At 45.5% G+C, this 27,997-nt stretch overlaps 1 protein-coding gene across 1 annotated transcript; it reads left to right on the top strand.

The window, feature by feature from the left end:
- Positions 1-34: 34 nt before the first annotated feature.
- On the top strand, positions 35-27,997 carry NR1H3 (nuclear receptor subfamily 1 group H member 3). Its single transcript, XM_065754911.1, has 9 exons — positions 35-156; positions 16,735-16,981; positions 19,558-19,824; positions 22,259-22,467; positions 22,685-22,864; positions 23,257-23,356; positions 24,573-24,686; positions 25,482-25,576; positions 25,979-27,997. Exons 2-9 carry the CDS (start codon positions 16,864-16,866, stop codon positions 26,123-26,125), a joined length of 1,230 nt encoding a protein of 409 aa, XP_065610983.1. The 5' UTR covers positions 35-156; positions 16,735-16,863; the 3' UTR covers positions 26,126-27,997.

Here is a 27,997-nt window from a genome sequence, read left to right on the forward strand (position 1 = left end):
CGCGCCTTCCTGCCGCACGGCGCGTGCGCGGCCTGGCCCGGGCCCGGCTGAGGCGGGCGGCGGGGCCGGCGCTGAGGCGGGCAGGGCCCGGCCGGGCCGGGGCGGCCCCGAGGCCTTCGCGGGACGCGAGGGAACGACGGGCGGCTCCTTCCGCTGGTAAATGAGCCCGGGGCGCGCCGGTTGTCCCGCCGACCTCCGCGGGCCGAGTTGCAGCGCTGTGTGGTGTCGCTGAGGGCCGCGTCGCGCCGGTGGCCACCTCCCCCCCCTCCCGCCTTCGCTGCGGGACCGAACGTGGCGTGCGGTCTCGGGCCGTGTCCCAGCCCCGCGGCTGCCGGTGATGGCGCTGCTCGAGCAGTCCCCGGCCCGAACGGCGAAATACGAGGCGCTGTCCGGGTCACGGAGTGCGACGGTCGCTGCGTTGCCCGTGAAGCGTCCCCTCAGCCTGCATCCCGACAGGCTTCTCCTCGTCCCGTTCTCTTGAAAACAGAGAAAACGCCACAGTATTTTTGCATCCCCTGGGGTGTGCTTCATGGGACAGAAAGAGTGCAAACGTGCTGGCACGCGCAGCTCCGGCTCGGTGCCACCCATCCCCTGCGCCCACCTGAGGTGCCTGACACACAGCCCTGCTGACAGAGGGCCATTCTTCTCACGTTGTGCCCAGGTGCGGATCTTCCGTGCGATCCCCCGGGGATCACAGAGGTGGAGGAGGCCCGGCCTCTGCTGCCCGGGGACCGCTGGGGTGGAGAAAATCATGGGTGGTACGTGCTGCCCGTTTTTACCTACCGGTGCTTGGATCTCAGCTTTTCTTTTTTGAAGAGAGGTGGAAACGCAGCTCTTAAGTTTGCAAGGGAATCTTGGTAGCACAGAGCTTGTCGGTTCAGGAACCAGAAGAGCTTTTCCTCCGTGTTTGCTTAGGAACTGCACGTGCTATGCAGCATTGGAAGTCACACATCACTTCTTACAGAAACAGAGCGGTTGTGTCTGTGTAACTCAGCCATTTGTTTGATGTGCTGGAATGTTTAATGAGATAAAACAAGTGCGATTCCGTATCTCGTGGAAAGCACCGGGTCACATTGATTTTTTTCCTGCTGCTGGTGCTGACGCTGTGCCATAGGGGGCGTGGGGAGAAAAAGCGTTGCGGGCCAGGACTGCGTGCGCTTAACTGGAGGTACAAGTTTTGTTGTGTTGCTCTTTATCGGGTTTGGTTCTTTGCTGATTCGACAGAACTGACACAGAAAGGCGATGCGGGGCGGCCCTGAGCACCGCCGGGCACGGGCAGCAGCCGGGCAGGAGCGTGAGCTGCACCCGCTGCCGTTGTTGCCCCGTGGTACAGTGGCACTTCTGTTTGTTTGCTTCGACTTCGCTGACTTTCGCGTCGGGACCAAGCTGAGAACGATGCGTGAGGACCGGGACGGCAGGGCGCCCCGCTTTGCTTTCGTTCTCCCGAGGTTCCGGCTCCCCGGGGGCGGTCGCCGCCGGAACGGGGCGGGCCGGGCCGGGCCGGAGTGCGGTGGGCGGCGGGGCCGCGCGTTACATCACGGCAGCTCCGCAGCGCGCAGCCGGGCCGTGCCGCCGCCGGCCGCTCGGGCACCTGCCGGGGTCGGTGGCCGCCGGGGAGCCTCGCCGTCTGGTAACTGTGCTGTGGTGCGGGCCGAATGGGGGGGAATGGGGAGCTGCTCTGTTCTGCCGAGGCTTACGCCGCGCTCCTGGTGCTCGGCCGCGGGCGGCGCTGGAAGGTGCTGGAACGGAACGGAGCGGGGCGGCCCCGGCCCCGGCCCCGGCCCGCCGAGCCGGGCCCCGAGGGGGCGGTCACGGCTGCGCCGTTCCGCTCTCGGACTCAGGCCGGAGCGAGCGGCTCGGGGCTGCGCGGTGCGGGCGGCTCGGGGCACTGCCCTGGGGACGGCGGCACTCGGGGCTCGCGGCTGTGGAAGGGGCTCTCTGGGAGGAGAGAATGGGCGGGTGGAGGAGCTAAAGCGGGGTCGAGGTTGGGGACATCGCAGATATCCTACGACCAGAGTGCCCGGGTCTCTGCTGGAACGGCTGTCAGGTGCAGAGTGATGTTTACTCAGTTACTGGTAACTTTGTCACGTTTCCCTGTCCGTGTGGCTCAGCTCTGTATTTCTGTCGGTCCACCTGTTAGGTATCGTCACTACCGACCACCAGCGTTCTAAGACGCCGATCCGTCGCAAGCGTTCGTGGGGCTGTAAGAGGGAAATTGCAAACATCGACTTCTCATTGTGCCCTTTAATTGTGTGTTGTGTTAAGGTCCACAGGACCTTAACAACGGGTGTTCCATTGCAGAATAGCAGCGTGGCTTGGATCACTGCTTGAAGGGGAATGCTTTCTCTTGTGGATCCCCCCCTCCCCTTTCTTCCCCCTAAAGGCACAGCTGGGCCCTTCACTGTAAGGCTTTTCTAAGGGAGTCTCCGCCACTGACTCACATGCCTGACTAACGCTTTGGATTGCTGCGGCAGCCAGCTCCTGGCTGTGGCTGCAGGTCATGTTTGCAGGGAGGACAGATGTGAGCTCTGCCGTTCATCCCAAGGTGCATGGGTTGTGCTGCTCCCCGGGTGCCAGGGAGAAGGCTCTACTGGGGACAGACAGAAAAAGGAAAATCTGCTTGCTACTTCCTTCAGTGAGTAGTGGTCTTCCCTTCCAGTTAAGGGAGCAAATCTGGTGTGAAAATTGCAGCCGAAAGTTACTAAGCTCAGCCTTGCTTTCTTTTGGGTTGTGGAGAAACGGCATTGGATGTAGTACAGGTTGTACCAGGGTCAGATGGAGTTTGGCCTTGCTGCATTTCTCCACTGCCACACCTGTGACACATTCACCAGAGGGTTCTCACTGCTGTAAGGCCTGCGATGCAGGCTGGATGCTGCCTGCTGTAGTCCCTCATTGGAATCTAGCGCTTGAGTTCACTAGGATTTCTTTCTTATGTGTGCTTACAGAGGTGCATCTTTCACAGAGGACAGCCAGCTTTTGGAAGAGAAAAATAGGGGCTAAAATAATTAGCTCCTCTCCTGTCTCCACCATTCTGGAGCTGTCCACAGAATCCTGCAGCTGTTTGTACTGTAACAGGGTGCGAGGAGAAGCACTAGCAGGGACCGTGTGTATGAATCACCTAACCAAAAAAACATCAAACAACAGGAAACTTTTATCACTGACTTGCTGTGTTCTGGCAGCATGCCTTGGGTTACCACTGCTGGCAGTTAGCAGCTGCTGCAGCTCTGTGCCTTGTCACAGCGTTCCCTTTGTGGGCCACGGTGCAGCAAGGAGACGGTGGTGTGCAGGACAGCAGGTGTGTGCTGCAGAGGTACGGGCGGGAGCTTGCTGCCTTATGCTAAACTTGGACCTGTAGGAAGAGCTGTGTTTCCAGCGTGTTCAAGTGTGTTAGATTGCTGTTATCGCTGCTGAGATAACTTTTTTTAGTCAAGGTGCTTTCTCCAGGAATTGATGTTACAACTCCGGGAGCGCTTGTTGTTTGGTAAAGGAAAGGATTCATTTTGCTGTTGATTGTTTGGTGAAGTCTTTAGAAACTGTGATGGGCTCAGACTACTCACATTACATCTTTTGTAACTGGTTCTGCTCTGCGACTGTATAGCTATCAAGATGGACTTTTTCTTTTCAAAATTTAAAGTGTTTAACTGTTTCTGCTTCTCAGAAGTCTTGTTCCCATCTGCCCAGGGAAGATTATAGAATATAATGTGCTTTGTCTTTGAATGCACTGAAGGATGATCCTGTGTTCTGCTCTGGAAGCAGCTGCTGTGAAAGTCTCATTGTCACCAATCTGTGCGATTTTGCAAGTTGAATAGGAAAGCTTATCAGATTTTGTCATTTTCTTCCCTCCTTCCCCACCAAGCAGTAAGATCTGACAGTCTTGGAGAAAAATAACAATTTCAGCTTTGAGGTGAAACCTTATAAGAAAAGCTGTTTTGTTTGGCTGGGGGAAATTGTTCTGCTGCTCTGCTTTGCAACGCGTTGCCTTGTTTTCCTCACAGCATAATAATTTAGGAGGGCAGGATCACATTCTCTGCTGTGGAAACTGAGTGGGAAGGAGCCTCATTTTAAGAGAGAGTTTGGGGGAGTGCTTTCTGCACGGGTACGGTTCTGCATCCAGTCTGCAAACAGGTTGAACGTGGTCTTTAGATCATAGTTCTGCTCATATGTAAGTGCACCGTTTGACCTTGCATTTTCATTGTGCTTACTGCAGCTAGAAGCTGCGTTTTAATAAGCCTTGGCATGATAGATGCATATTGTTAAATTAGATGAGGCTTTCTATGTTCTGGAAGGTCTTAAAAATATCTCTGTTAAAGATGGTATGATAGGTTACTTTAGCACCCTGTGTTGCTTTGTTCTCTGACTTCCTGCATAGGACAGAATACTTTTTTTCCACTTCTGGAGCATGGACAAAGTCATTTCTTGTGTCCTTAATAACAAGGAGATATCCCTGGAGCCTGTGTGACTTGCTAGTTTAGATCTGGAGATCTCAAAAGCAGATTTCCTGTAAGGCAAAATTGCTTAGTTGAGAATCCAAAAGAAAATGTTAAGGAGATATCATTATCACTTTGTAAAGTGAGTTGGAATATGCACTGTCATGAAAGGAAGAGCAAAATCCTGCTTTTGTCTGTAAGGGAGGGGGAAAATGCATGTTCTTTTAGTTGACGTGGAAATGAAGAGAACTATGTTAGAAAATTAGAGATATAAGTGTCTGAATTTGGAAGCTACCAAAATTGTTGTCTCTAGGGTTAAGTAGAACTCCCATGGGACGGGAGGACTGGAAGGCTGTCAGCGCCGTGCTGCAGAGCCACGTTGCATTATATACATGTAGAAACATCTCTGGGATGTAAACAAACAGTATTAGGTGGGTATCACACTGGTTGCTGCAACAAGTGACTGACAAGACAGTAGGTGTTCCCTGGTGTATTAGGTTTTCTAGTTTATTTTCAGGTTTTTAAAAAGCACTGGTATATACACTTGTAAAATTTCCTGTAACAAGCTGGGCATAGAACTTAAAGCCCCTGCCCCTCTTGGGAAAGGGGAGTCTTGGTACTGACTGTGGTCCAGCTATGAAACAAACACAGCTGTGTGGCTCAAAGAATGTTTCCACTACTTGGTGATTTTAGGCCATGATTAAAGTTGGTGATCCAAGTAATTCATGTAAACCTTGTTCTGCATTCGATGTTTTCCTCAAAGCAAGGTTTGTTCAAATCACCTAGGCTAATTTATTACTTGCTAAGCAGGATGATAGTGTATCTGCATACGTCAGTTTATGCTGTTGTACCACGGCAAATGTTTATGTTGGAAAATGGTTATTTGAATTAATGAGATAAATAACTTCTTTCCTAATGACTTCTGCAAAACTCTTTGCATTAGAAGCTCAAATTAAAAGCATGCTAAACTAAATTGTTACAATTAGACTATAACCAAGCACTGGAAGCATAAGAAAAAAATAAGCTTGCTGGCGTGTGCGATGTTAAAACAGTTTTGCTTTAACGAGGCAGTGTTATCTGTACTTACCAAAATGAACTGCATGTTTTTGGTCATTGTGTCCTTCCAGGTCTTAGAATGAGCATAACTCGTCCTCTCTTGTGTTGATTTTCTTCATAGATTGGAAGAGAAAAACACCTCCTCCCCATGTGTGCTTCCCTTCCCCAGCTTTCAGTCAGTGATCACACTGATGAAACAGCCTCTCGCCCTTCGTGGATTGGTCCTTCAATGGATTCTGGCTTCAGGGACATAAGAACTTTCTCAAATTTAGGAATTGCATTCTTTAAACATTCCACAGTGACTGTGTGCTGCTTGGAGAGGGTTTGTTTAAGTGTTTGTATTAGGCTTTATCATAAGTTGTCATTGTTGTAAAAAATTTAGTGGATGTAATCTTGGAAAAATGTGTGTAAAGTCCTCTATAAATAGAAACGTTTGGAATTTAAGTGGTCTGTTTAGGGCCTTTATGAAAGGAGGGCAAAGAGGTGTAGACTTCTGTAACAGTTCTGTAGTGTATCTTGGAGGCCAGGGTGATACATGCAGAAGTGTGCTAGTCCCCAAAGGACAGTGGCTTTTCCTGGAAGTTTTCACATGGTCAGACTCTCAGGTGTGCGCAGTGGCTTCTTGAGTGAGCACCTCCCAGGAGGAGCCCATGCATGGATGTTTATGGGTGCATGAAGCAGCACTGGGACAGCCTTTGGGACTGGCTCGGATGGCACTTGCCCTGACTTGCAGGCGGGTGAGGGCCCTCAGCAGTGCACTGCAGCTCACACGGGCACTGCCACCAGGCAGCTCAGCAGCTGTGCACTCCAAACACTGGAGAGGAAGCTGACATCTGGCCTTCAGGTACCGACTTGGGGAGTGTTTTGAAATATAGAATATGGATGAGCTCAGACCTTGCCATGAAGCTGCTGTTATCCAGGTACATCTGAGAGAAAGGGAGTTAACTTCTGTGCTTTTGTGGAACTAAAGAAAACATTGTCCTTGCTCTCCAGAAGCTGCCAAATTGCTCTTTGTTTTCCTAGAAATAGAATGGGAGTGGAGAAAGTGGAAACCTTTTCCTGGAGAAAACGTGTTTGGTTTTTTTTCCTTCTCTATTACCTACACTTTGAAGATGTTTTCCTCTTGTTCTTTTAGCAGCAGGTTGGGGTTGAAGTGGAAGTTAAAACAAGGAGAGACTGGAGATTTTGTCCTGCCCCATTCCAGCCTTGTCTCCCAGTGATACTCCCCGATACTCGCTCTGGGTGGTGCCTTCTGCAGTGTCCCAGAAGCAGCGGCCATCCCCGCACTTAACCTTGGTGCAGGGATCAGGATAAGAAGCCCAGCTGCCTGCTGGCAGCCCCATTACCTGCTCCCACATGCTCACGTTCACGTTGCTGGGTCTGCAGCTGTTTATGAGAAATTGGCTGGTAGGAGCTCTCTGACTGGAATAGTGTTTGCTCGTTTGCTTCATATGGCCCCTGCCTGAGCTTTCATCTGTGCAGAGCTGCTGGCTTGTGGTTCTTTGGTTGGTGGCCTGTGGTCTCTGCCACTGGCTTCTTCCTCCTCCTCCTGGCAGGGTTGCACAGGAGCCGGGAATGGGGTGGGCTCCTTGTGGTACGTTGCTTAGATGAAACCTGACAGTCTCGTTGTTAGGTTCCTTTGTTTTTCTCCGTTGCAGCTTTTGTGCAGAATTCCAATCAGTTCCATGCTGTAGGAGTTTGAGCCATAGGAAAGCATCGATGTGCTGGCACCTCAGGCCCCCTTGCCCTATGTTAGGGCTCTGTTTGGATGAACCAGGGCGAAGATCTGGGTGCCTGGAGATTACCTGCAGGGACAGAGGCTCTGCTCAGCTGGCTGGAGGGTGTGCCACTCTGCAGCCATCCCACTGGCTGGTGCTGCCACAGCGGACTCTGCCCTGCTCCGGACTGTTTTCCAGCTGAGTGTTTGTGGTGATGTCAGGCAGTGTGAGAAGGGAACATGACTTGGCAGGACAAAGTCTGCAGAAAGTTCAGCTCTGCATTTGGCCAGGAACCTCAGAGGGAATGGGATCGACACACACATTCTGCTACACAGACTGTCACACGCCCTCTCACACACTCCCTTCCTGTCACACGGATCCTCTTTCTCTCATTTTCAGACCTTTAACCCTTCCCTGCAAGCTTTCATTCGTGGGTTTATAAAAAAAAAAAAAGAAAAATAATTCCTCCTTTTATCTTTTGTTACTATACCTTCTAAGTGTTTATTTGAAATGACACCAAAGCAGAAATAGTCCATGAGGGCCAGGATCTAGGAGAGTAAAGTCAAAAGCAGGGCAAGTTTGCCTTTCTGCAGAGCTCCAACAGTCTTTCTGGTCCAAACCCCTGAAAGCCCATTGCTACTGTGCTTCTTGACAATCTCTTCTTTGGATGTATAATGCAGCTGTAGGGTGGGAAGCTCTGCCTCTCTTCTGCCTTCCTTCTAAGAGCCACATTAGCAAAATCTGCCCAAATGTATCCTAGGTAATGGATGAGTGCTTAGTAGGCCAAGATGTGGAACAGTCCAGCTCACTTTGAAGCAATTTAGACTCAGTTCCAGTATTCATCTGATATGTTCTTTACATGAGTGTTTCAGAAGTATTGTCATTTCTTTCTGACCTCTGTGCTACATCTAGGGATAATATTTCTATGAATGGGAATGGGTACTTTCCCCTACTGCCCTGAAGGGAATCTTAATGAGTTTCCTGCCTGCTTTGCGGTCCAGTACTGTATTTCTGTTTTGCCTGTGATGAGCAGTAGTATTTGTTTTGATAGATGCTTTTAGGTGGGATAGTGCTTGGATACTAAGTGCTATATGGATGCACTATAAAAAGCTGTTTCCAAGAAACAATCCTGCGTTAGTTATGGTGTTATGCAGCATGCTGAGAAAGGAAGTGGGTGGAAAGAAGGAAATAGAAAAATGAACAAACAACTGTACCACTGACAACACTCTACAGAGTTATTCTTTTGTCTTGTGTTCTCTTGCAGAGTTGCTGCAGGATAGGGGCCAGTTTGAGAGAGGGTGATCTGGACTAGCTGAGTGCTTTAAAGTTCTCTTTCAGGCTTTGCTGTGATTCACCATACAACTTGGGGAGCTTGACTTGGCCTTTGTCATCTGGTTTTTCTGGCAAAATGTTGCTGCTGTTTCTTAGTGCTATCACCTGTTTCAGCTCAGTGCTGTCAGTGAATCAGTCTGTGTTCTTCCTGAGAGGAGCCAGCAGCACTTTTGGGTGCTGATACTGAAGGGATGGGCTGAGACCACCTGCAGGCCAAGTGCATCTCCCTGTGATGATGCTAGCTGCTGGAGATGCTTGGTTACAATAGTTGGGACTCATGAGATGTTATTCCCTGAGAGTTTAGTGGAGATTATTGTATCTTTAAGGAAACAATCAAGTAAAGCAGTATGTGATCATCATTATTTTCTACAGGCCAGAAGTGCTGTTTTTCTGGTTGTAATTTATTTGATTCTCTAGTTGGCTGTGGGTGGGTTTAGTCCTCTTCTCTGATCTCACCGTCAGGATGTTACTTTGGGTAGTCAGCATTCTTTGGTTTTTGCTTGTTCTCATCTCCCTTCAGTTTGGAGATGACATCTTGCACCCCTCGTGAGTCAGGCCTGTGTTCCCTGAAGCAGGGATTTCGTATCTGTTGGACTCTAGTTCAGAAAGGGAGAACATATGTTGCCAGGTAGGGTTCTCTTTTTCTCTCTGTCATATGGTGCCAAGGTGGTAGTACACAGTGATTGGAGAGTGAGGTTTCTTTAACTCTTCTTTTTTTTCTACTAATGCACAGGCCCCATTTGAAAAACAGAACTGTTCAACAAGGTTGTTTAAACATAGCTAGGAACTGCCATTACCTCTGATTCAGGCGACACTGGGTACCATCTCTTTTGAAACATGTTATATAAGGATAACTTTAATTCCTGCTGTTTAGCAGATAACGTCACAGGTTGCTTGAATACTTTTCACATTTAATTTTACTTGTATTGTTACCTCTGGCAGTGTGGTCAGAAGTGCAAGAGAATTATACCAATAGCCAATATAGGCGCATTAGGAAGAAAATGAAACACAAAGCAAAACCACCTTCTTATAGATTTATTTAAATGTGCAAGGGAAAAAAGACTTAATGACTGGATAGCTTAATTTGCATGGAGAAATGGTGAGTGGCACTGGCAAAAGAATGCTGTTGCTGCTACAAGGTGAATTTCCATAGGGAGTGCTCTTACAGCTGATGCTGACAAGCACTGCAGAGCAGGCTGCTGGCTGGATCCCTTCCCTTCCCCTTCTTCCAAGGAACAGCACAGCTCTGCCCTTTGCTCCTCTGATAGAGGAGGGGGCAGCTGTTCTGCTTTGTATGCTTCATCCTCCTGGGAGTAGCACAGATGGGATTTTTCCTGTTGGAAGCTTCTGTCAGAGCCTCGGTGGTGCTTCCTGCCATCTGAAGGTCAGCGCTGATAGCAGCGTCAAACTGCCATTTGACAGTTGGAGCTGGATTTGCAGCCAGGAGCTGGGGATTATTGCAGTTCAGCTGCAGTCGGCAAGTTCTGCTCGCATTCTCCCCTGTGGTTCATGCGGAAGCCGGCGTCACTCTGAGCGGCCGTGCTCCCTTCGCTCCCCATGCTGGGATGTGGGGCCGTGTCTTAGCTGGCCAGGCTTGGCTGGGAGATGATGCCTTGTCTTCTGGTAGGGTGGTTGGGGGTGCTGTTGTAGTATCTTCCTTGCTGGAAGCCAGTGCACGTTCTTGTTTTGGCAGTTCTGAGGATGGCAGTGTTCTAGATTAGCCAGAAGCTTGAAAGCTGAAGGGAATGAGACAGTAGAAAGCCTGGGAGGGATAAAAGGGACTGGAGCTTTGCTACCTCAACCCGACGTGCTGTTTTGTAGACTTCAAGAGAACCTGGGTCAATGGCCTTTGGAGGAATTTCTTGTCAGTAAGGTACCACATCAGCCCTGATGGACTTATACATTTTCAGTTTATTAACCAGGGAATAGTCTATTCTTTCTTACCATTATCTGTTCCCTTGCTCTCTTTCTGCCTCTTTCTGTCTTCCTTTGTCAGAGGGACCGATGCTTCCATGCGAACAGGAAGAGACGAGAGAGCGCCCTGTGTGCAGAGCGAGTGAACGGCAGTAACCCCGTCTCCTTTCTCCTCCTCTCTGCGGGATCAAGGGCAGCTGGGAGGGAGGAGGGAAGGGAGGGAGAAAACAGAAAGGCTCAACCCACTTCAGGATCTCACCCATCCTGAGAGCAGTCGCTGTATCATCTTTTCCCCTTGCTTCTTGTTTTGACACGGTGTCCTTTGATCAGGCCGAAACCAAGAGGTGAAGGCAAGGGCAAACTCAAAACCTCAGTCTTTGGATATAAGGTGTAATGAGAGAGAGAGCATCTCCTGCTGGATGAGATGTGTATGGGAGAGCTGACTTGAAGAATAATTGCTGTTGGGATGGGGAGCTCCTCTACAAAGCTTTTAAGTTTCTGGGTGTGATTGGAGCCAGCATGTTCTGTCTTCGTCTCAGGGATAGTTTGGGAAATCCTGTTCCCAGAGTGCCCTGTGTAGGAAAGAAGCTAGTCCTGTGCTGTGGAGATACAGCCTAGGGGTGAGTTTGGATTTTGGTGTAGAACAATGTAGAAGTGCTTTGGGCTGATTCTGCCCTGAATTACGGTGTTCTGTTTGGTAGTGCCTTTGTGTCATATGACTCTGATTCACTTTGCTAACGTATTTGCAAATGTTCAGTGGAGAGAAATTTCTCTTTGGCTTCAATCCTATTTTTAGTCCCTTTTCCCTGAGGTTGGGCAGAAACAGTTCGGATTTGCTGCCTCTGCTTGTTGATAATGGTGTATTGTGTGTGTCCAGAGCATCTAAGTCATACTGGATGCAGACTGACAAATGTGTGCAGAAATACTTGCATTGTTGTAATAAACGGTCTAAAATTTACGAAGACTCCCCTTCAACCTCCCAAAGCTGAAAACTCTTTTAGGGTTTTTTTTTTTTCTGTAATAGCCTGACTTTCCCTTCCCTGGCAAGCCTAAGAGGAATAGGCAGAAACCATCTTACAGAATGCCACCTTCTGTCCTGGAGCACTCCGTCCTTACTCCTTCCTTTTCTCTTCCCTGCACTCTTTCAGCCAAGTGACACACACTGGTTTACTTTAATCTGTCTGGTAGTTAGTCACTTCTGGAGCTGTTCTCTGGGAGCTGCCACAGCACCTGTACAGGTAGGAGACATAATGCTGTGTGCTGAGAATAGACTGAAGCCAAGTGTGGAGAGCCAGCCCAAAGAAAGGCTTCACCATGAGGGCTGGGTGCCATGGTTAGAACCACGCGAGATTAGGGATACACCAGTTCAAAGGAAGAGACACGCAGTTAAGCAAAGGTCATTCCAGAAGTCAGCAAAGTGATGGGTAATAAGGAAGTTGGTCAGAAACAAAAGGAAGAGCCAAAGTAAGAGGACATGGGCTCTAAGACTCAGAACTAGAGGCAGAGGTGGGAATAAGACCCTTCACTTGGGGACAGGAGACCTGAGTTCTGCCCACCATGGGCAGCTGGCTTCAGCCAGGAGTAACTGCTTTGCATGGTTGTCAGAGGTGGCAGCAGCTTGCAGTGCTTGTGCACAAGTGCCATGCTTTTAGGGAACTGGTAGTGGTCTGCTGAAGCTCAGCTTAGTAATGAAGGCGAATGAAAGCACTTACTAGGGTGTAGCTTTTCTACTGTTGAGACAGGTGGGCTAATTCTGTTTTGTAGCTGTCTTTATGCTTGAGACATCCAAACGGCTAATGCAGTTTCAATCAGGGTCAGTAGATATAGATCTATTCTCTGTAGAAAGGAATCTGCAGCTAGGAATCTGCTGTCCTTCCCTTTGACAATCTGGGGTTGATTCTCTTCTTGAATTTTTTGGTTTTCACTTGATTTTGAACATGACGGTTTTAAATAGGATTCTTTTTCTACAATGGAAGGTAGTAGTGACTCTTGCCACTTTTTCCAAAGTGAAACCTGTTAGCTGCTTACTTCTGGTGCTCTTACAGACCTCTTAGTTGCTGCAGCATTTCTTGAGAAGTACGAGGATGCAGAAGACAAAGCAGAGGAATGAGCTGGCATGAGCTGGGAATAACCTTTTATTTCTCTGAGGCAAATAAAGGGTACTGACACCTTTTTGGACACATTTTTGCAGGTACTCTGGCTGCCATGCCGTAGAAGGAAGAGCATTAGGTTGCAAAGTTATGAAGGAATTGAAGCAGCAGTGTCTCCTCAGGGGCTTTGTTCTATACCAACACTGTAGGGTCAGTGATGTGGCAGTCCAGCAGTGTTCTGTTTTTTTTTTTTACTCAGCCATTTCGATTGACAGCCAGCTTTTGGTACCCAAGTTACCATCACTAATGTGCACACTGAGAATTGAGCTTTCAGCAGAGATCCTTAAGACCCTATTTTGACTCAGTTTTACCAGCTGTAGGTTGAGACACGATTGTTCTTTTATGTCAGATTGCATCTAGAGGCCCAAAGGCTAAATTATATTCCTGCTCTAAGTTTCTCTGTAAGTCTTTCCCTTCAGACACTTTGGTTCTCCAGCAGTTTCTTTGTTAGGTCCATCCACACAGATGCAGTCCTGTTGACACAGAGGTATGTGACACATGGGCACAGTCATAGTACTACATGTATGCATCTACAAGGTTGTATTCTGTTGGTGCTGATGTGCTGCAGTGCACACTTGTGATTCATTACAGAACTAAAACATAACCTCTTAATTTCTCTTGTCTGAAGGCTGTAGGATTTTGTAACTTACCATGACTGACCAGCCAACGTTTCCTCTGAGCATCCAGTGCTTGGAGGTGAAAGGCCCATTGTGCTCTTCCTCTCGTTATCCCTACACTCCACAGCAGAGTTTCTCCAGACATGCACTTGCATCTGGTTTGGTTCCTGGTCTGTGAAGTTCTCCTGGAAAGCACCAGACGAAGAATGCTGTGGAGAGATCAGACATTTTTATCAGAAGTGTAACCACAGTAACTACATCTGGCGCCTTTGGTTTCTTAATCTGTATGCTGTGCTGCCCAAAGCTATATCCTTTACTTGTCTTCTGAGAGTATGGGACAGAAAATAGCCATGTTCTGTAGGTTTGTGGCCTTTCAGGACAGGTCTGGTCAAAGGTTTCCAGAAGAGTGCATAAATGCTTCAAAGAGGCTCCAAAGAGGTCTTCTAGCTGAGGGTATGGGTTCAGACAAGGATGCTGGAGGGAGTAATGAAGGTTTCTGGCAGTAAGCACAAGATGCAAGAGCCCTACCTCTCTAGTCCCTACTCTGGTATTTTGTTTGAGGAGTGCTGAGCTGGAGACCATCAAAGAGGGAAGAAAAGATATAAGGAGTAGCACATTTAAGAAATGTTTAATGTCTCATCTGAGACATGAGTGACAAGGGGCTGGTGGAGCATTGTTTCTATCAGCCTTTCATCTACATGTGCTTCCCCACTGGAGTGTATGCTCATCAGGTTCCTCTGTTGTAGACGCTGTGTTGGAGAAATGATTGCCCCACTTCTTGTCACATGGCCAGTGCTGGTTTCTAAAACTGGCAGAGTTGAGACAGACAGCAGTGAGAGGCAGTGCAGGGGATGGTGTCAAGAGGACCGTGTTCCCTTTTGTATTTTGGGCTTGCATCACCCTTCTTTATCTCGAGTTGAAATGGTGGTACAAATCGGGAGATATGAACCTCTGATAGTGTGAATATTAGTACAGAACTCAGGAACACTTGGAGTCATGTGAAAACAACCCTCATATATTTCTGTGAAACTTAACTCCCTGCCTAATCATGCAGCCTCTTGTATCTGCCTGTGGGGAAAAGGCTAGTTCAGCTTGCATTACCTACCTCCACCAGAGCGCTGCTGTTGTAATGAGGTCTACTTTCCACAGCCTGAAACTGTTACTGCATCTACAAAACTAAAAATACTGTGTCTTAGGAGCAGCCTTGTGCTCTCATCTTCCCTGCTCCTGTCTGGCCTGTTGTATTGTGGCAGTGCCAGAGGCTGGTGCGTGAGGTGGGAATGCTCGGACTGGTTTCACAGCATGAACGTAGTGGCCATGCCCCTGCCGTGTGCTGGGTGTCTGCAGGCTAGTCAGACATCGCCAGGAAGTCAGCAGTCTCTTTTTTAAGAAAAGAAAAAAAACACAACACCTCCCTTTTGGGCTCCAGATGTCCTGCTCACAACAAGTTTCTCTCTTGCAGTGTCAGTCATGATTATGTGGATGACAGGATTTTGTAATCCCATTAGGAGGAGCTCTCCTCCTCCATTTCTTCCCGGAATACATTGCAGCTTGTGGTTGGGATGCAGCAGGGCTGTATTGCTGCAGGCAGCAGGGCCTGAGCACTGTCACTCCATCAGGTGCAGGATCGGACCTCTTCTTGGAGAAGTGCTGCAGTACTACCAACAGTGTTTTGTTCTTCATAGTAATTAATGCTTGAGTGAATCTTTTGCATGGCTTAAAGGAATGTGGAGATGTATTCAGGCATCTTAGCTTTCTGTTTTGTGCCCAAACATGTTCCAGGAGATCTGAAAGCGTGCATCGACGAGGAGCATACGTGTAGGAATACAAGGCAGCTTTGGGTTACTCTCTCTGAAGTTCCCATTTCCAGGTGGTGCTCTGTGCGTCTCCACAAGGTTTTCTGTTGCTGCAGGATTTACTGTGAATAATTTTAAGTTAATTGTGATATCCACGCTATTATTTTGGGATCTGTGATTCTCTTTAGATTGTTTGAAAATCAAGTGTGTTATGTTGCAGTCTTTTACAGTAGGATTTGTAGTTCTTCTGCGGCTTTTAGTTCTACATTTGCTGCAGTTGTGCTTTATCCTAGTCTATTTCTGCAGTGATTGAATGGCTGTGTACATCATGGGGAGGGAATTTGAGTTCCTGATGCAGTGTTTATAAAGGTCACATAAATTTTTATTATTTTTTTTTAATATATGATTTTTAACACTTGCTTCTGCTGTTTATCACAGCATAATGAGGCATGGCAAGAGTCCAACAATCTTGACAGTATGACTGGATTTATTCTTGATGACTGTTGCTCTCAGAGTTCCGGGAGGGGGTGGTTTGTGGGACAACTGCTTTTGTTTTTTGCCTTTGGCACTCTAAGAGAAGTTACATGGTCTGGTCCAAATATACAGGAGGGGAGAAGGGGCTAGGGGCAGCAGTCCTCTGCCTCTCTTAATCAGCAGTGCACTGTGTAAGACATCTCCCTGTTTACTTAATATTTTTATATTCATGTGCTGCACAGCTTTCTGTCACCTCTTCTCTTCTAAAGAGTGGCACACTTCCAGTCCTGAACTTAATCGGCCAAGTTAAACTGGTCCTGGTTTTTAAGGCAGTTGCTTTTTAAGTCAGTTAATCCTTTTAGCTTGCACTGGTAAATCACAGAATTAAGAACAAGAGATCTATATGTGCGTTGGATTAGATTAAGGTGTGTTTACACTAGTAGTTTACATCAGTTTCACTAAGTCTTTGCCATCTAACTGCTAAGACTTTCTCTGTTTGTTTAGGTAGTAGAGCTTTTTGGAAAAAGTAGATTCACTTTCCAGGTTTGTGTTATGTAGTGTGGAGTCAGTGCTTTATATAATAAGGATGCTTTTTAGATTGATTTTCAAGTTCCAGAAAAGGATGTCCCCAGAAGATGAGTGGTGAATGTTTCCTGAGAGTGGCATAATGGCAGTGGTTTCCCTTAGGTATGATTCTGGTTTTCCATTTATTTTTGTAGGTCAGGGGAGGATTTGTAATCCTCATCTTTGATGCATCATTGATCCTTGGCACAGCCTTCAGCTGCTGCTAGTAACATGGAAATTAGTTGTTGCTATATCAGCGTATCAAAATTGTCTTTTACAATCTTCTATGTTCTCTGGAGTGCATGCAACAACATCCAGCACAGCTGGCAGCAGTGAGTAATTGGTTCCTGGAAGCTTCAGCAAAGGCCTCTGGTTGCAGAGTCTGGAATTTCCCTCTCACATACTTGGAAAGATTAGGGCTGAAGTCCCCTGGTGGTGCTAATGGTAATGGAGGTTTGTCCTGCTTTGATGTGACAATAAACAGTTTTGTGTCTGAGTGTGATATTCATCTATCTTTACCACAGTTTGTTAAAATATTATTTCAAGGAATAAATATTGAAGTTAATTGTCCCTTAATAAGGAAACAGTGTTGTTGCTTGCTTGAGATGCATTCTGTAATAGATTTTGTGAGTTAACATTTTCAGTAGCTGAACTCTTGCCTCTTTTGCCTCTGTTTTTCTCCACAGGTATTCCTTTCTGATTTTCAGTGGGAGAGAAAAACTGAATACCTTGAAGACAGACGAGTGCTGCCCGTTACTCTGCAGTAACAATGCTGCAGAGATGAGACTGTAGCAAGCCCTTCCTGTGTGGCCTCCATGGGTCCCACTCAACTCAGCACACAGGACCATGGGAAGAGGGTGGCAAGTGTATTTGAGATGGAGGAGGAAGGGCTTTCACTCTTCTCTGGCTCAGAGAACCCCCCGAAGCATGCAGGTATGGAGAAATGTGTATGAAATGGTTACAAGCTAAAGGGATTCCATTCTTTAAGCTGTGAATAATACTGATACTTGAAAAAATTCTAGAGTGAGTATTGCTACATCTGAGACACCAATATCTAAGACTAGAATCCATTACTGGTATTTGAAGACACGTTGAGTTTATCTAGCTGGTAAAGATGTTAAGTCTTGTGTTAATTTGATGCTCTAGAGGCAATGTCTGTATGGCAGTAAACTTGATTTCTTTTTGTTAGCCTTATCAAAAGCTGCTGAATAGCAAAGCTTCAAGTGGCAGTCCAACAAGGGTTAGTGCTGCAATGGAATGCTAGGTTCTTGCAGATTGACATTACAAAAGGAGAGTGGAGTTATTCTCTTTGCACTTATTTTTCTAGAATATATATATGCACAGTAATTAGACATACTAGGACATGATATTCTGAAGCTATGTGGCTTCAGAGTTAAAAAATAATCTTCCACAAGGAATTGAACTTACAAGCATTATCGATAAAGAGAATTGAAGTTTTACAGTTACAATTGCCACTGACACATATAATCCTGTATCTTCAAAATGTAAGAAGACATAGTAGAACATCTCTGGATGGACAGGTAACAGGAAGAAAAAGAAAGTCCAAGTAAGGTTTCCAGCATCGTATCAGCAACTTAATGAAGGAATGACAAATTAATGCAGTCAGCTGTTGAACAATGAGGTAATGGCCAATCCCTGAACGGTATTGAACTAGGACCCATCAGAAAAGTAGAAACAGAGAGTAGTTGAAAAGGGAAGAGATGCTGCTTTTTACAAACTTCCAATAAAAGTCCTTAAAATGGATTTGAGGACAGAAGAAGAAAAATAATAAATGCTTTGCAAAGGATGCAAGAAAGACACAAAATGTAGAGAAAATGATCGACTCTACTAAAGGAGAACCATAATGAGAACCAAAGATCCCAAGGTGGTGGTCAAGCTTGATACATCTCAGCCTTTGACTGTGCAAAATGACAATAATAAGCAGTATAACTAAAATAGTGTTCAAAATGGAAAATAATTTCTTTAGATGAAAACTTAAGCCTGTTTGACTCAGTAAAACAGATCGTAAGGATGATTGTGAGACCTTTAGGTAACTCATTAAAGACAGTCAAAAAATACGTGCTGGATAGATCCGTCATGTGGAGTTACTGGTTTACCTTGCTGTCACTCGGAAAAATTAACACGATTCAAAGCTTCATAAAATTTATTACACCACTTAATATATATGCAGAAGGAGTCTGAGTAACTTGAGATAAATACAGGCATTGCATAATTTCTTCTTCATTAGAGATTATGTGAAGAGAAGTACAGTAAATCAAGAGAGGAGGACATCAGAGGCTTAACCTTTCTGCTGACATTTTCCTGATCTCTAGTCTGCAAGGAGATGCGTGTGCCAAAATGAATGACCCGCTGACCTTTGCAAAGTCAATGGAATTGAAAATCAACACCACGATACTTAAGTCTGAAAACCAATATGAAGTGAAGAACACTAATAATAATTTCTGAGCCTTATCAAGGCCATTCTATCTGTAGTCTGGGTGAAAGCTGCCATAGAAGGATCTGTAACATCAAACTGAAAAAAATACATGCAGTGAGTTGTGTAGAAGATGTCAGATGACAACATGGCTAGAATTACTGGAATGGAAACAGAGATGGCTAATAAGGAGGGAATGCACAAAGAACATCAGTGAGTGCTTGAGTAGAATGCTTTAGGGTGAGACAGGCTCGAGCAGTGCAAAGGTGTTTTCAGAACACACAGTTCATGACAGAATTAAGATCCTGGAGAATGAGGTAGGGAGAACTGGGAACTGCTGCAAAAAGCCATCTGAAATGTGGGGCAGTAGCGAATACATTTTTTTTAATGGAGTAACAAGATGTAGCAAATGAACTCTTAAGAGAGAGAATGCTATAGTTTAAGAAGTGGGGTGCAGACATCTTGAAAAATAAACAATAGCTTTGGAGTTACAGAGGTTACCAGAGCTCATGCAGTGCTTGTCTGCTCCTTGCCCCTGACTGCAGAGTCTTCTATCTTGAAGGTTTTTCCATGTATTCTGGTTATGGGAATTGCTTGCTCAGTCTTGTAGTAGTGTCAGTGCTGGTTTTTCCAGGACTGTTTGATTGCTGAACCATTTTTCTTTACTCTTGCATATGACAGAATGGATGTAAGACAACTGGAGATGAATTTTGAAAAGAATTAGTTTCTGTGCAGTCTTGAATTTCATCTCAGTTTTTCAGCAGCTATTTCTTAGATGACTAACTAGTTGCTGCCGATGGAAAGTGCAGAGGAACGTCAGGCTTGAGCACATTTTATCTGCTCTATAGTAGGGTCAAGTGTAAAGTTACATCTGCTTACATATTTGGTGTGGAACTGTTTGGATTATGTCAACGTTTGATTTGTTACTGAAGATATGCTTGCCCAAAAGGAGTGAAATGGGTGACTATCTTTTTCATCCGTGTATTTAGGAGATAGTGGGTTTAAGGGCCATCAGTTGCAATCACCATCTCGGGTGTGTGACTTGTTTGTTTTTATGCTGCCGTTCTTCCTGTAGAAAACCCCCCGCTGAAGCGGAAGAAGGGCCCAGCCCCCAAGATGCTGGGAAACGAAGTCTGCAGTGTGTGTGGGGACAAGGCCTCAGGCTTCCACTACAACGTGCTGAGCTGCGAAGGCTGCAAGGGCTTCTTCCGCCGCAGTGTCATCAAGGGCGCCCAGTACGTCTGCAAGAATGGTGGCAAGTGTGAGATGGACATGTACATGCGCCGCAAGTGTCAGGAGTGCCGGCTGCGCAAGTGCCAGGAGGCGGGCATGCGGGAGCAGTGTGAGTGCAGGAAGCCGTGCCGGTGGGCGCTGGGCTGCGGGGGTAGGAGTGGGCTGGTGGCCAGTGGGAGTGGCTGTAAGAGGACAGTGTGAACTCTGGGGAGCAGATGTGAGCCGTGCATGCTACTGATTTGATTGTGTGCGGGAAGGTGCTGGGAGCTCAGCGGGGATTACGTGGAGAGGTGAAGCTGTTGGTGAAACAACACTGATGTGCTGAGATCCCCAGCCCTGCTGTATACTTCGAAAACGCTGTTTTGTATGAACTCATGGAGTGTGACATCAGAGGGAGGAGTTGCAGCTAGGCTTTACACGTTCTTCAGTATGCTCTAGGCTGTAAACTCAGACTTCTGTCCATCTTTTGGTTTGTCACCGCTTTCTTTAAATACCAAAAAGCACTTTCTGTATTCACCTCGTGACAGAGGTCAAGGGCAGCACCACAGTACTACAGCTGTGTTTGTGCAGACTCAGTCTTGTCACTGCCTTTCGTGAACTCAGTTATTTTTCTCACGGGACCATAAGGCTGCTGCTGTTTCTGAATATTCAGTAATGCTTCTGCTCACATATAAGAAACAACACTCCCCTGACAATGCTCCCAGGTTTCATTCCTCTGCTGACCAAGGCTGACTGAATGGATGCTACAGCATTAATTTTGTGTGAAGTTTCCTTTTCTGACATTCAGCAACCAGAGCAGAGAAGAACAGAAAGTGTTTCAGAAACATCTCTGCAAAAGCAGTAAGCCCCAGTGAGCTGCAGCAGGAAAATGTGCTTTTCATTTTTTGCAACTGAAACACAACATGCTTGACGTATCTAATCTTCCACACTGGTTTGGATCAGCTTTATGTAGGCTGTCTCTGCACTGTTTCCCCCTGCTTCTGAGAGCTACAAAAAGAGGTGTACTTGAAAAATGATTGTTAGGCTGCCTGTCTGCCCTATTACTCTTCTGTTGCAGGTAGGTACTACTGGAGAGCCTCTTTACGTTTCAGTGATTGCTCATTGTCTTTTGGTGCAGACAGAGGATACACTTCAGCTCAGGAAAAAGATGCCAGAAGGAATCATTGGGTCATTTTATCAGCCACTTGTCTTGTCAACACTGTAATCCATGCTATAAATTTGCCTTGTTAATCGTGACAAGAAGTGAGATTTTTTTTTCCCCCAGCTGTTTGTTTGGAAAGTCATTCCCTCTACAAACTGTTGGAAACATTCTTCTAATTCCCAGACTGAAATTATTCATGGACAGTTTATCTTTCTTAAACCAGCATGCGCCATGACATTTAATAGCTCCTGCATGGAAAATGGAGTTGTTCAGATTACTTAGAATTTAGAGTGGTGAAGGAAGCTTGCACATCGTCAGTTTGCATGGTTTTCTGGTAGCTGGTAACTTGTTAGTCAGATGTAATTCTTCATGCATCTGAGACCTAAGATGAAGGATTATAATTGCCTGAACCAGTCTCTTCCATTCTTAAATTTGTACTGTGTTCTCTGATTTTAAAGATCACGTTTGATGTGATAATTGTATCGAATGCCTTTGCTTCTGATTTTGTGTATGGTTGTGGATGCATACCTTCCCTTACTGTTGGAAGTCTGGGATAAAGATTCATCTCACCTTGAACGTGTTATGCCCTTGGGCTTTCCCTCCAGTCCTGTGTATTGTCCACCTCAGAACACATTGTTGCAGTAGTTGCCTAGTTCTTGCCTTCATGTTTAACAGAGTTCTTCTGAGAAATGCAAGTTTATACTTAGTCAGTTTTGGGGCCTGCCTTCTTCCATAGCATCCATTATTCCTTGTTACCTCTGCATAAAAAATGACCAAATGCTTCTTTAGAAAGATAAAGATTTATTTTTTATTTTTGTTTTTGAAGATACAATTTCATTTCCAGTCTGCTTTCTGCTTTTTGTTCATTTATTTCTAGCTCACAGGATGATTTAGAGGTGGCTTGCAGGTAGTTTTTTCAGCTTTGACTTAAGAAAACAACAAATGTCTGCATGAAAAATCAATCTTTTTTTCCATTATTTTTTTCCAATTTTTTTCAATTAACTTAAAGGCATCTAAATTAATTTAACTAATGATCAGATGGTTCAGTAAGACTTTCCACAAGCACGTACCCTTTGACTTCTTTAAATTTCTACAGTGTTGAATCTTAGTATCCCTCTTTGACTGAAGGCTTCCAACCCTACTTGTGTTCCTCCTCAGTGGGATTTATACAAATCTGTCTTTTTTTATTCCACTTGCTGTACAGTTCTGCTGAAGATGGGCTGTGTAGAGAGTTGTCCTTTCATGGTCTAACTCCATCCAGTACTGACTCTGACCTCTTAAGGAGAAGATGAAATGACACAAACTGTTAACTTAGCAAAATCAGAAAAAAGACAGTACAGGATTATATAAAATATAATTCAGTTGTTCCTCTATGACTGAGCTCTGTCTGTTCCTGTTACAGATGTTCTGTCTGAAGAGCAGATTCGGTTAAAGAAGCTGAAGAAGCAGGAGGATGATCAGGCACGGACGGTCGTGGTGCGTCCGAACCCTCCACAGCCACCAAGCCCTTCCCACCAGCTGACACCTGAACAGTTAAACATGATTGAAAAACTTGTGGCTGCTCAACAGCAGTGCAACCAGCGCTCATTCACTGACAGACTCAAAGTGACGGTAAATATTCTTGCCAGTGGAAATATTTAATAGTAAGAATAATAAGGAAGAAGTGGAAGTATGAGGAGTCAGGGTTGGGGGTGAAGTATTTGTTAGAATGGAAATTCTTGAGGCATAGTTCTGTATAGAGCAACTGATATTCCAGTGTGTCTCACTCATCATCTTTGTTTTCTTTTCATCTTTCACATATATGCACTGTCTCTTTTCATCTCCACAGCCGTGGCCCCAGGTTCCTGACCCTAATAACCGTGAAGCAAGGCAGCAGCGTTTTGCTCACTTTACAGAACTTGCAATTATCTCTGTGCAAGAGATTGTGGACTTTGCCAAGCAACTACCTGGCTTCCGGGAGCTCACCAGGGAAGATCAGATTGCTTTATTGAAAACATCTACCATAGAGGTGAGAGGCTGTCTCCACCATAATACGTAGTAACAGAGGAAAAAAAAAATCCAGGAGTTTGGAGTACCCACCTGCAGAAATGGTTTTATATCCCTTTTTCTGGAATGGCGGGCTGAAAGAAAGACCTCCACTCTGTAGTGCAAGGCTATCCTGGCAAAGGGCTGTGGAGGAGATTGAGGAAAGAGCCTTAGCAGTGGAAAACAGATAATCACTTCTCTGGAGGAGACATTGCAAAGGAATTGCATTTTTACGTTGGAATTTTGAACCATTCTGAGAGAATCATACTTAGTGTTTTTTTCATTATTTTTTTTTCAGTGATGCTTTCAGCAGATTATCAATACTGTAATGTTCTTTCCTGTACTCAAGTGCATGAAACTGTGGTCTGGTTTCAGGTAATGTTGTTGGAGACATCTCGGCGCTACAATCCAGAGATTGAGAGCATCACTTTTCTGAAGGACCTGAGCTATAATCGAGATGACTTCGCCAAAGCAGGTGCTGCATTAGACAGGTGTTTCTTCCTTCCCTGTCTTGGGTTCTTTCATCTTCTCGTTTTTCATGTGGGCTGCTGGAAATAGTATATATAGGACTTGAAGGTAGATGGGTTTAGAACAGGAACAGATCAACGGCCATGTTCTTTGCTTTTAACAGAAGGATCATTGTGAACCCTGGGAATAAGCAAGAGCTGCAGAAAGAGAGCAAGGGAGGAAACTGTCTGATATTAGGATGAGTGAAAAAGAGTGGTAAGGGTCATGTTGTTTAGGGATGAGATAGATAAGGTAGAGAAGATTCAAAATCATTACATTCTCATAAGAAAAAGCTTTAGTGGTTCAGAAGACTCTGGCTCAGCTGCTGTGATTCTTTGTACCTTCCATGGACAAGTTCAGGGTGTCTCAGACCTCCAGGCTGCTGATGGCTTTGTAGGAGCTTACTGCCACATCACACCATCCAAATGCACTTTCAAATGTTAATGCTAGCAAAGGTGCAAAACTCCGGGGAACTGAACTTTATTTCTTTTTCAGCTTACAGTAAACACGTTTCTTCCTTGACACTATTTATGGTAGCCTTTTCTTCATGTTATTAGAAAGACAAAAAGAAGGTAGCCAGGGAGATTCACTCCATCTTGCTCTTCTGTACTACAGGAAATGAGACTTGGATTCTGTTTTAGGGGAAAAATGTAGTTTTTTCAGCCTGTTTGTACAGCATGCAGTACAAGGAGACGTGATATGACATAATGTCATTGGACTTCTGCTGGGCTGTTATCAAAGACTTGCTCAGGTTAGAAAAAACCTTCAAGATCATCAAGTCCAGCTGCCGAGAAGGTGACTGTAAGCGTAGATTGGGATCTTCCTTAGTGCTGTCAGATTTTTGAGCTAAAGGAAATTGAATAGTTCACAGCTCTTGGAACTGAGTTTTTTCATCTCAAGACTTCAGATGAATCAGAAGCATGGAGTTAAAACTTTATTTAAAAGCAAGAGGACTGCCAGGTTTGAAGGAGGTGGTGGTGTGGAATAGAAAGTGTAGATTTTATGCTTGTGGGATTTTGACTTTGGGATAGACTTAACTGAGAACTGATGATGTGTCTTCCTTGCCTGTCTTCCCTGCTCCCTGGCATACTGAGAGTGTTTCTGACAGCTTATTCTGTGAACTGGAGAGAGAAAGAGCAGTTTCCACTGCTGACCCTTACGTTCTTCTCTTCTGTTTGCTGCAGGTCTGCAGTTTGAGTTCATTAACCCCATCTTTGAGTTCTCAAAGGGAATGAATGAGCTACAACTCAATGATGCTGAATATGCACTTTTAATTGCCATCAACATTTTCTCTGCAGGTAAAAAGACAGGAGGATCTGAAAAGCTGCAGCACTGAGTTGCAGGGTAAAGGAAACAGTTAAGGAAGATTATGAACAGCAGAGGAGTAATAGAAGGTGTAAGGTCTTAAGATGAATGAGCGTGTTACTACTTCTGCTGGGAGTATGTGTTATGTTCTGAATCTTCCAGTGCTACCTCAAGAGAAAATCAGATCTACCTCATTTAAAAATTGCTATTTTACTGTACCCTCAACGTGTTTAGTGTCTGGTGTGCGATGGGTAGCATGGCGTGAGTGACATCTAGTGGACAAGTGCAGGTACTCTGAGAGACTGGTATTGTTCTAGGTCAGGAAAGGGCTCTGAGGAGAAGAAGCTGTATCTACTCCTTGCATCTGTTTTCTGTGTCTTGTGACCTGAAAGATCAGAATTATTTATTTGTTCCTGTTTTCAGACTGGCTTAGCTGCTGGAGAAACTTTTTCCATTCCCTCCTGAATAACTGGCAACTTTTCTCCTTCAGTCAGACACAAATGTGAGACCAAAAACATCTATATAGTGCTTTTTGGTCTCTATAACCATCTTCCATAGGAATACTTCTATAGGAATCAGATCTGACTCCCTGTATGCATTAGACATGATTGAGAAATAAACAGCTGGAGAAAACTGACATAGCTGCTGCATTCACAAATGCCTGTCCCAGCTGTGCTGGGTGAATGCTCAATGAGTTTTGGGGAAGGGCCATACTGAGGCTAGACCAGGGTCAAGTCTAGTGATGCTGCCTGTAGCAACCTGCTTACTTCTAACCTGCTTTTTGGTAGACCGACCGAATGTGCAGGACCAGTCCCTAGTGGAGAGACTGCAGCACACCTATGTGGAAGCCCTTCATTCTTACATTTGCATCAACAGACCAAATGTAAGTGTCTGACTGGAACGTCCCTGGTGAAGATGCAAACTGAATTTGTGTTTATGCAGGCACAGTCCTGACAGTAGTGTCAGGAACAGATCTCTTGCTGCCTGTGCTGTAATGCTGTTCCCTTCTGTGGCTATGTAATAGCAGCTGTAAATGGAGGATTTGTGAGCTGTCACAGCCTGCTGCTCTGTAACGTGCTCTGTAGTTGCTAGCGTGGAAAGTCTGGAGTTTTGGGGCATGGTGTAGTATTTGTGTTCTTTCACGCTGCTGCCTCCAGGATAATGCTGGTTCTAGAAGTTGGGATTGTTTATAATGCGCCGTGCACAGTGGTGTGGTGAGGTTTGTTCGTGAAAGCTGAAGTTTTAGCGTGGATTTACTAACAGCTGTCAATTTCTGACCCTGCAGGATCACCTGATGTTTCCACGGATGTTAATGAAGCTGGTCAGTCTTCGAACACTAAGTAGTGTTCATTCCGAACAGGTGTTCGCCCTACGGCTGCAGGACAAGAAACTCCCTCCCCTGCTCTCAGAAATCTGGGATGTGCATGAGTGACTGCATGCTCTCAGGGCACTGATGTGCCGACATAACGCCGTGTCCCAGCCTTTGCTAACGAGAAGCCAGCCTCCCCTCTCCAAAGCACTGAACTCTGGGCTAGGCAGTGCAGAGAGTGACGAGCTTGGGGTTTCAATGTTGTAATGAGACTATGCAGGAGGCAGCTGGGGTAGATCAGATGATGGGGGTTGGTTTTGATGTAGTGCCCACACCCTGAATGAATAACAAGAAACATCTGAAAACGGTAGAAATGAAGACTCTCTCCATACACATACACCTCTTTCTTCAGTCTCTTTCTCTTTTCTAAGCATGTCCTGGGGATTTGCTTGTTGATCCTTTCCTTTCTCGTTGATTATGAAAATGAATTTGCAGGAATTTGCCAAACCCTCTCTATTGAGAGTAACCCAGCTCAAAAGGCTTATGCAGGGTCCCCAGTGTACCTGGATCTGAGGAGCTCAGGGAAGTCAGTGTGTAGGTTCTAGGGGTTTCACTGGGTTTCCTATAAATAAAATATTTTGTATGTACTGCCCTTTACAAAGATTCCAAGAGAAGTAGCTGTTATTTCTTTGCTGTGAGACTTCATCTCTAGAGTTGCCCTTTCATTCTGGCCTTCCTTTGGAAAGAGGATTCTTCTGATGTTGGAACTAGATGATCTTTAAGGTCCCTTTCAACCTAGGCCATTCTGCAGTTCTAACATGTGTAGTGCCCTTTGTCTAACAGGGAAACCCTCTGGGTAGGGAACATTTGTACACCAGAAAAACGTCAGGCGTAAGGTAGGGAATATTTTTTTTAATGTAATATATCACAGTTCTGTCTCACGCTGATTCACAGCCAGTTCACTTTACCTTTGACTTGCTAACACCTGGAAAACTTTAGTTCAGAACAAATCAGGGCATAGATCTTTTTTTCTATCTTTAGGGGTGGAAGAGAAGAGAAGGTGGGAAGGACTGGTACCTAGGCAAGGTAGATGTGGTAGGAGGATCTCCAAAACTTCCAAGAATTTGGAGCGTGTGGCATGTGTTCCAAGGTGAGTGAGAAGATGTATTGGCCAAGGAGAGAGGACACACTGCATTTAGTGAAATATGTGGGCATTGCACAAGCTGTGGGCTGCACAACTCTCAGATCGTGGGCTGCAGCAATATTACGTGTTACTACATCTGCTTGCATCTTCTTCCTCATGCCAAAGTCTTTCCAAGGTACTTTCTCGAGGTTCTAGTGGTTGTGATGGGATATGGAGGTCCCTGCTGTATAAGGAGTGCCAACTGCTTTAGAAGGACACTTGGGTCTCGTGTCCTTTCTTCACTTTGGGCGCAGTGAGAGCCACACTGGATTTATGCCCCGTGTTCTTAAGCATCCACATCCAGAAGTATTCTAGGACTTAAAGCAATATGTTGTCTGACAAGATAAACATACTGTTCCAAAATATGTTCCTTATTTTTCAAGAAACAACATCTTTTATGGCTGATCTCAGAGATGTAACCTGAAGTATTCTGGTAGTTTGGTCTCATGAGTCTTCTCTGTCATAGGGGTCTGTTTGCTTGCCTGGTGAGCATCCTGAGAGCCTACATTCACATGGCTCGTGTTGGATTGTTTTTTTGTTTTGTTTTGTTTTTTGTTTTGGCTGTTTATCTGAGCGCTATGCCCATGGTGAGGGTATTGTGTCCATTTTGCACTTGAGGTTGGTCCCTTGCCACTGGCCTTCACTCTGCACCTTTGTAAAGCACTTGTAACAATCCGTAAAATAATCTGTTGTTTTTTATAACTCATTGCAATTGCAAAAAAAAAAAAAAAATCTTGTTTAAATCTGTATTTTTAACTAATCTGTTTGAGAAATGTTAATGTTTATATAAAAGAATAAAGCCTAATACAGGA

Source organism: Cyrtonyx montezumae, unplaced genomic scaffold (assembly GCF_038088225.1).
Source record: "Cyrtonyx montezumae isolate F1298 unplaced genomic scaffold, pur_monq_1.0 scaffold_10, whole genome shotgun sequence".
In the NCBI taxonomy this organism is placed as follows: Eukaryota; Metazoa; Chordata; class Aves; order Galliformes; family Odontophoridae; genus Cyrtonyx; species Cyrtonyx montezumae.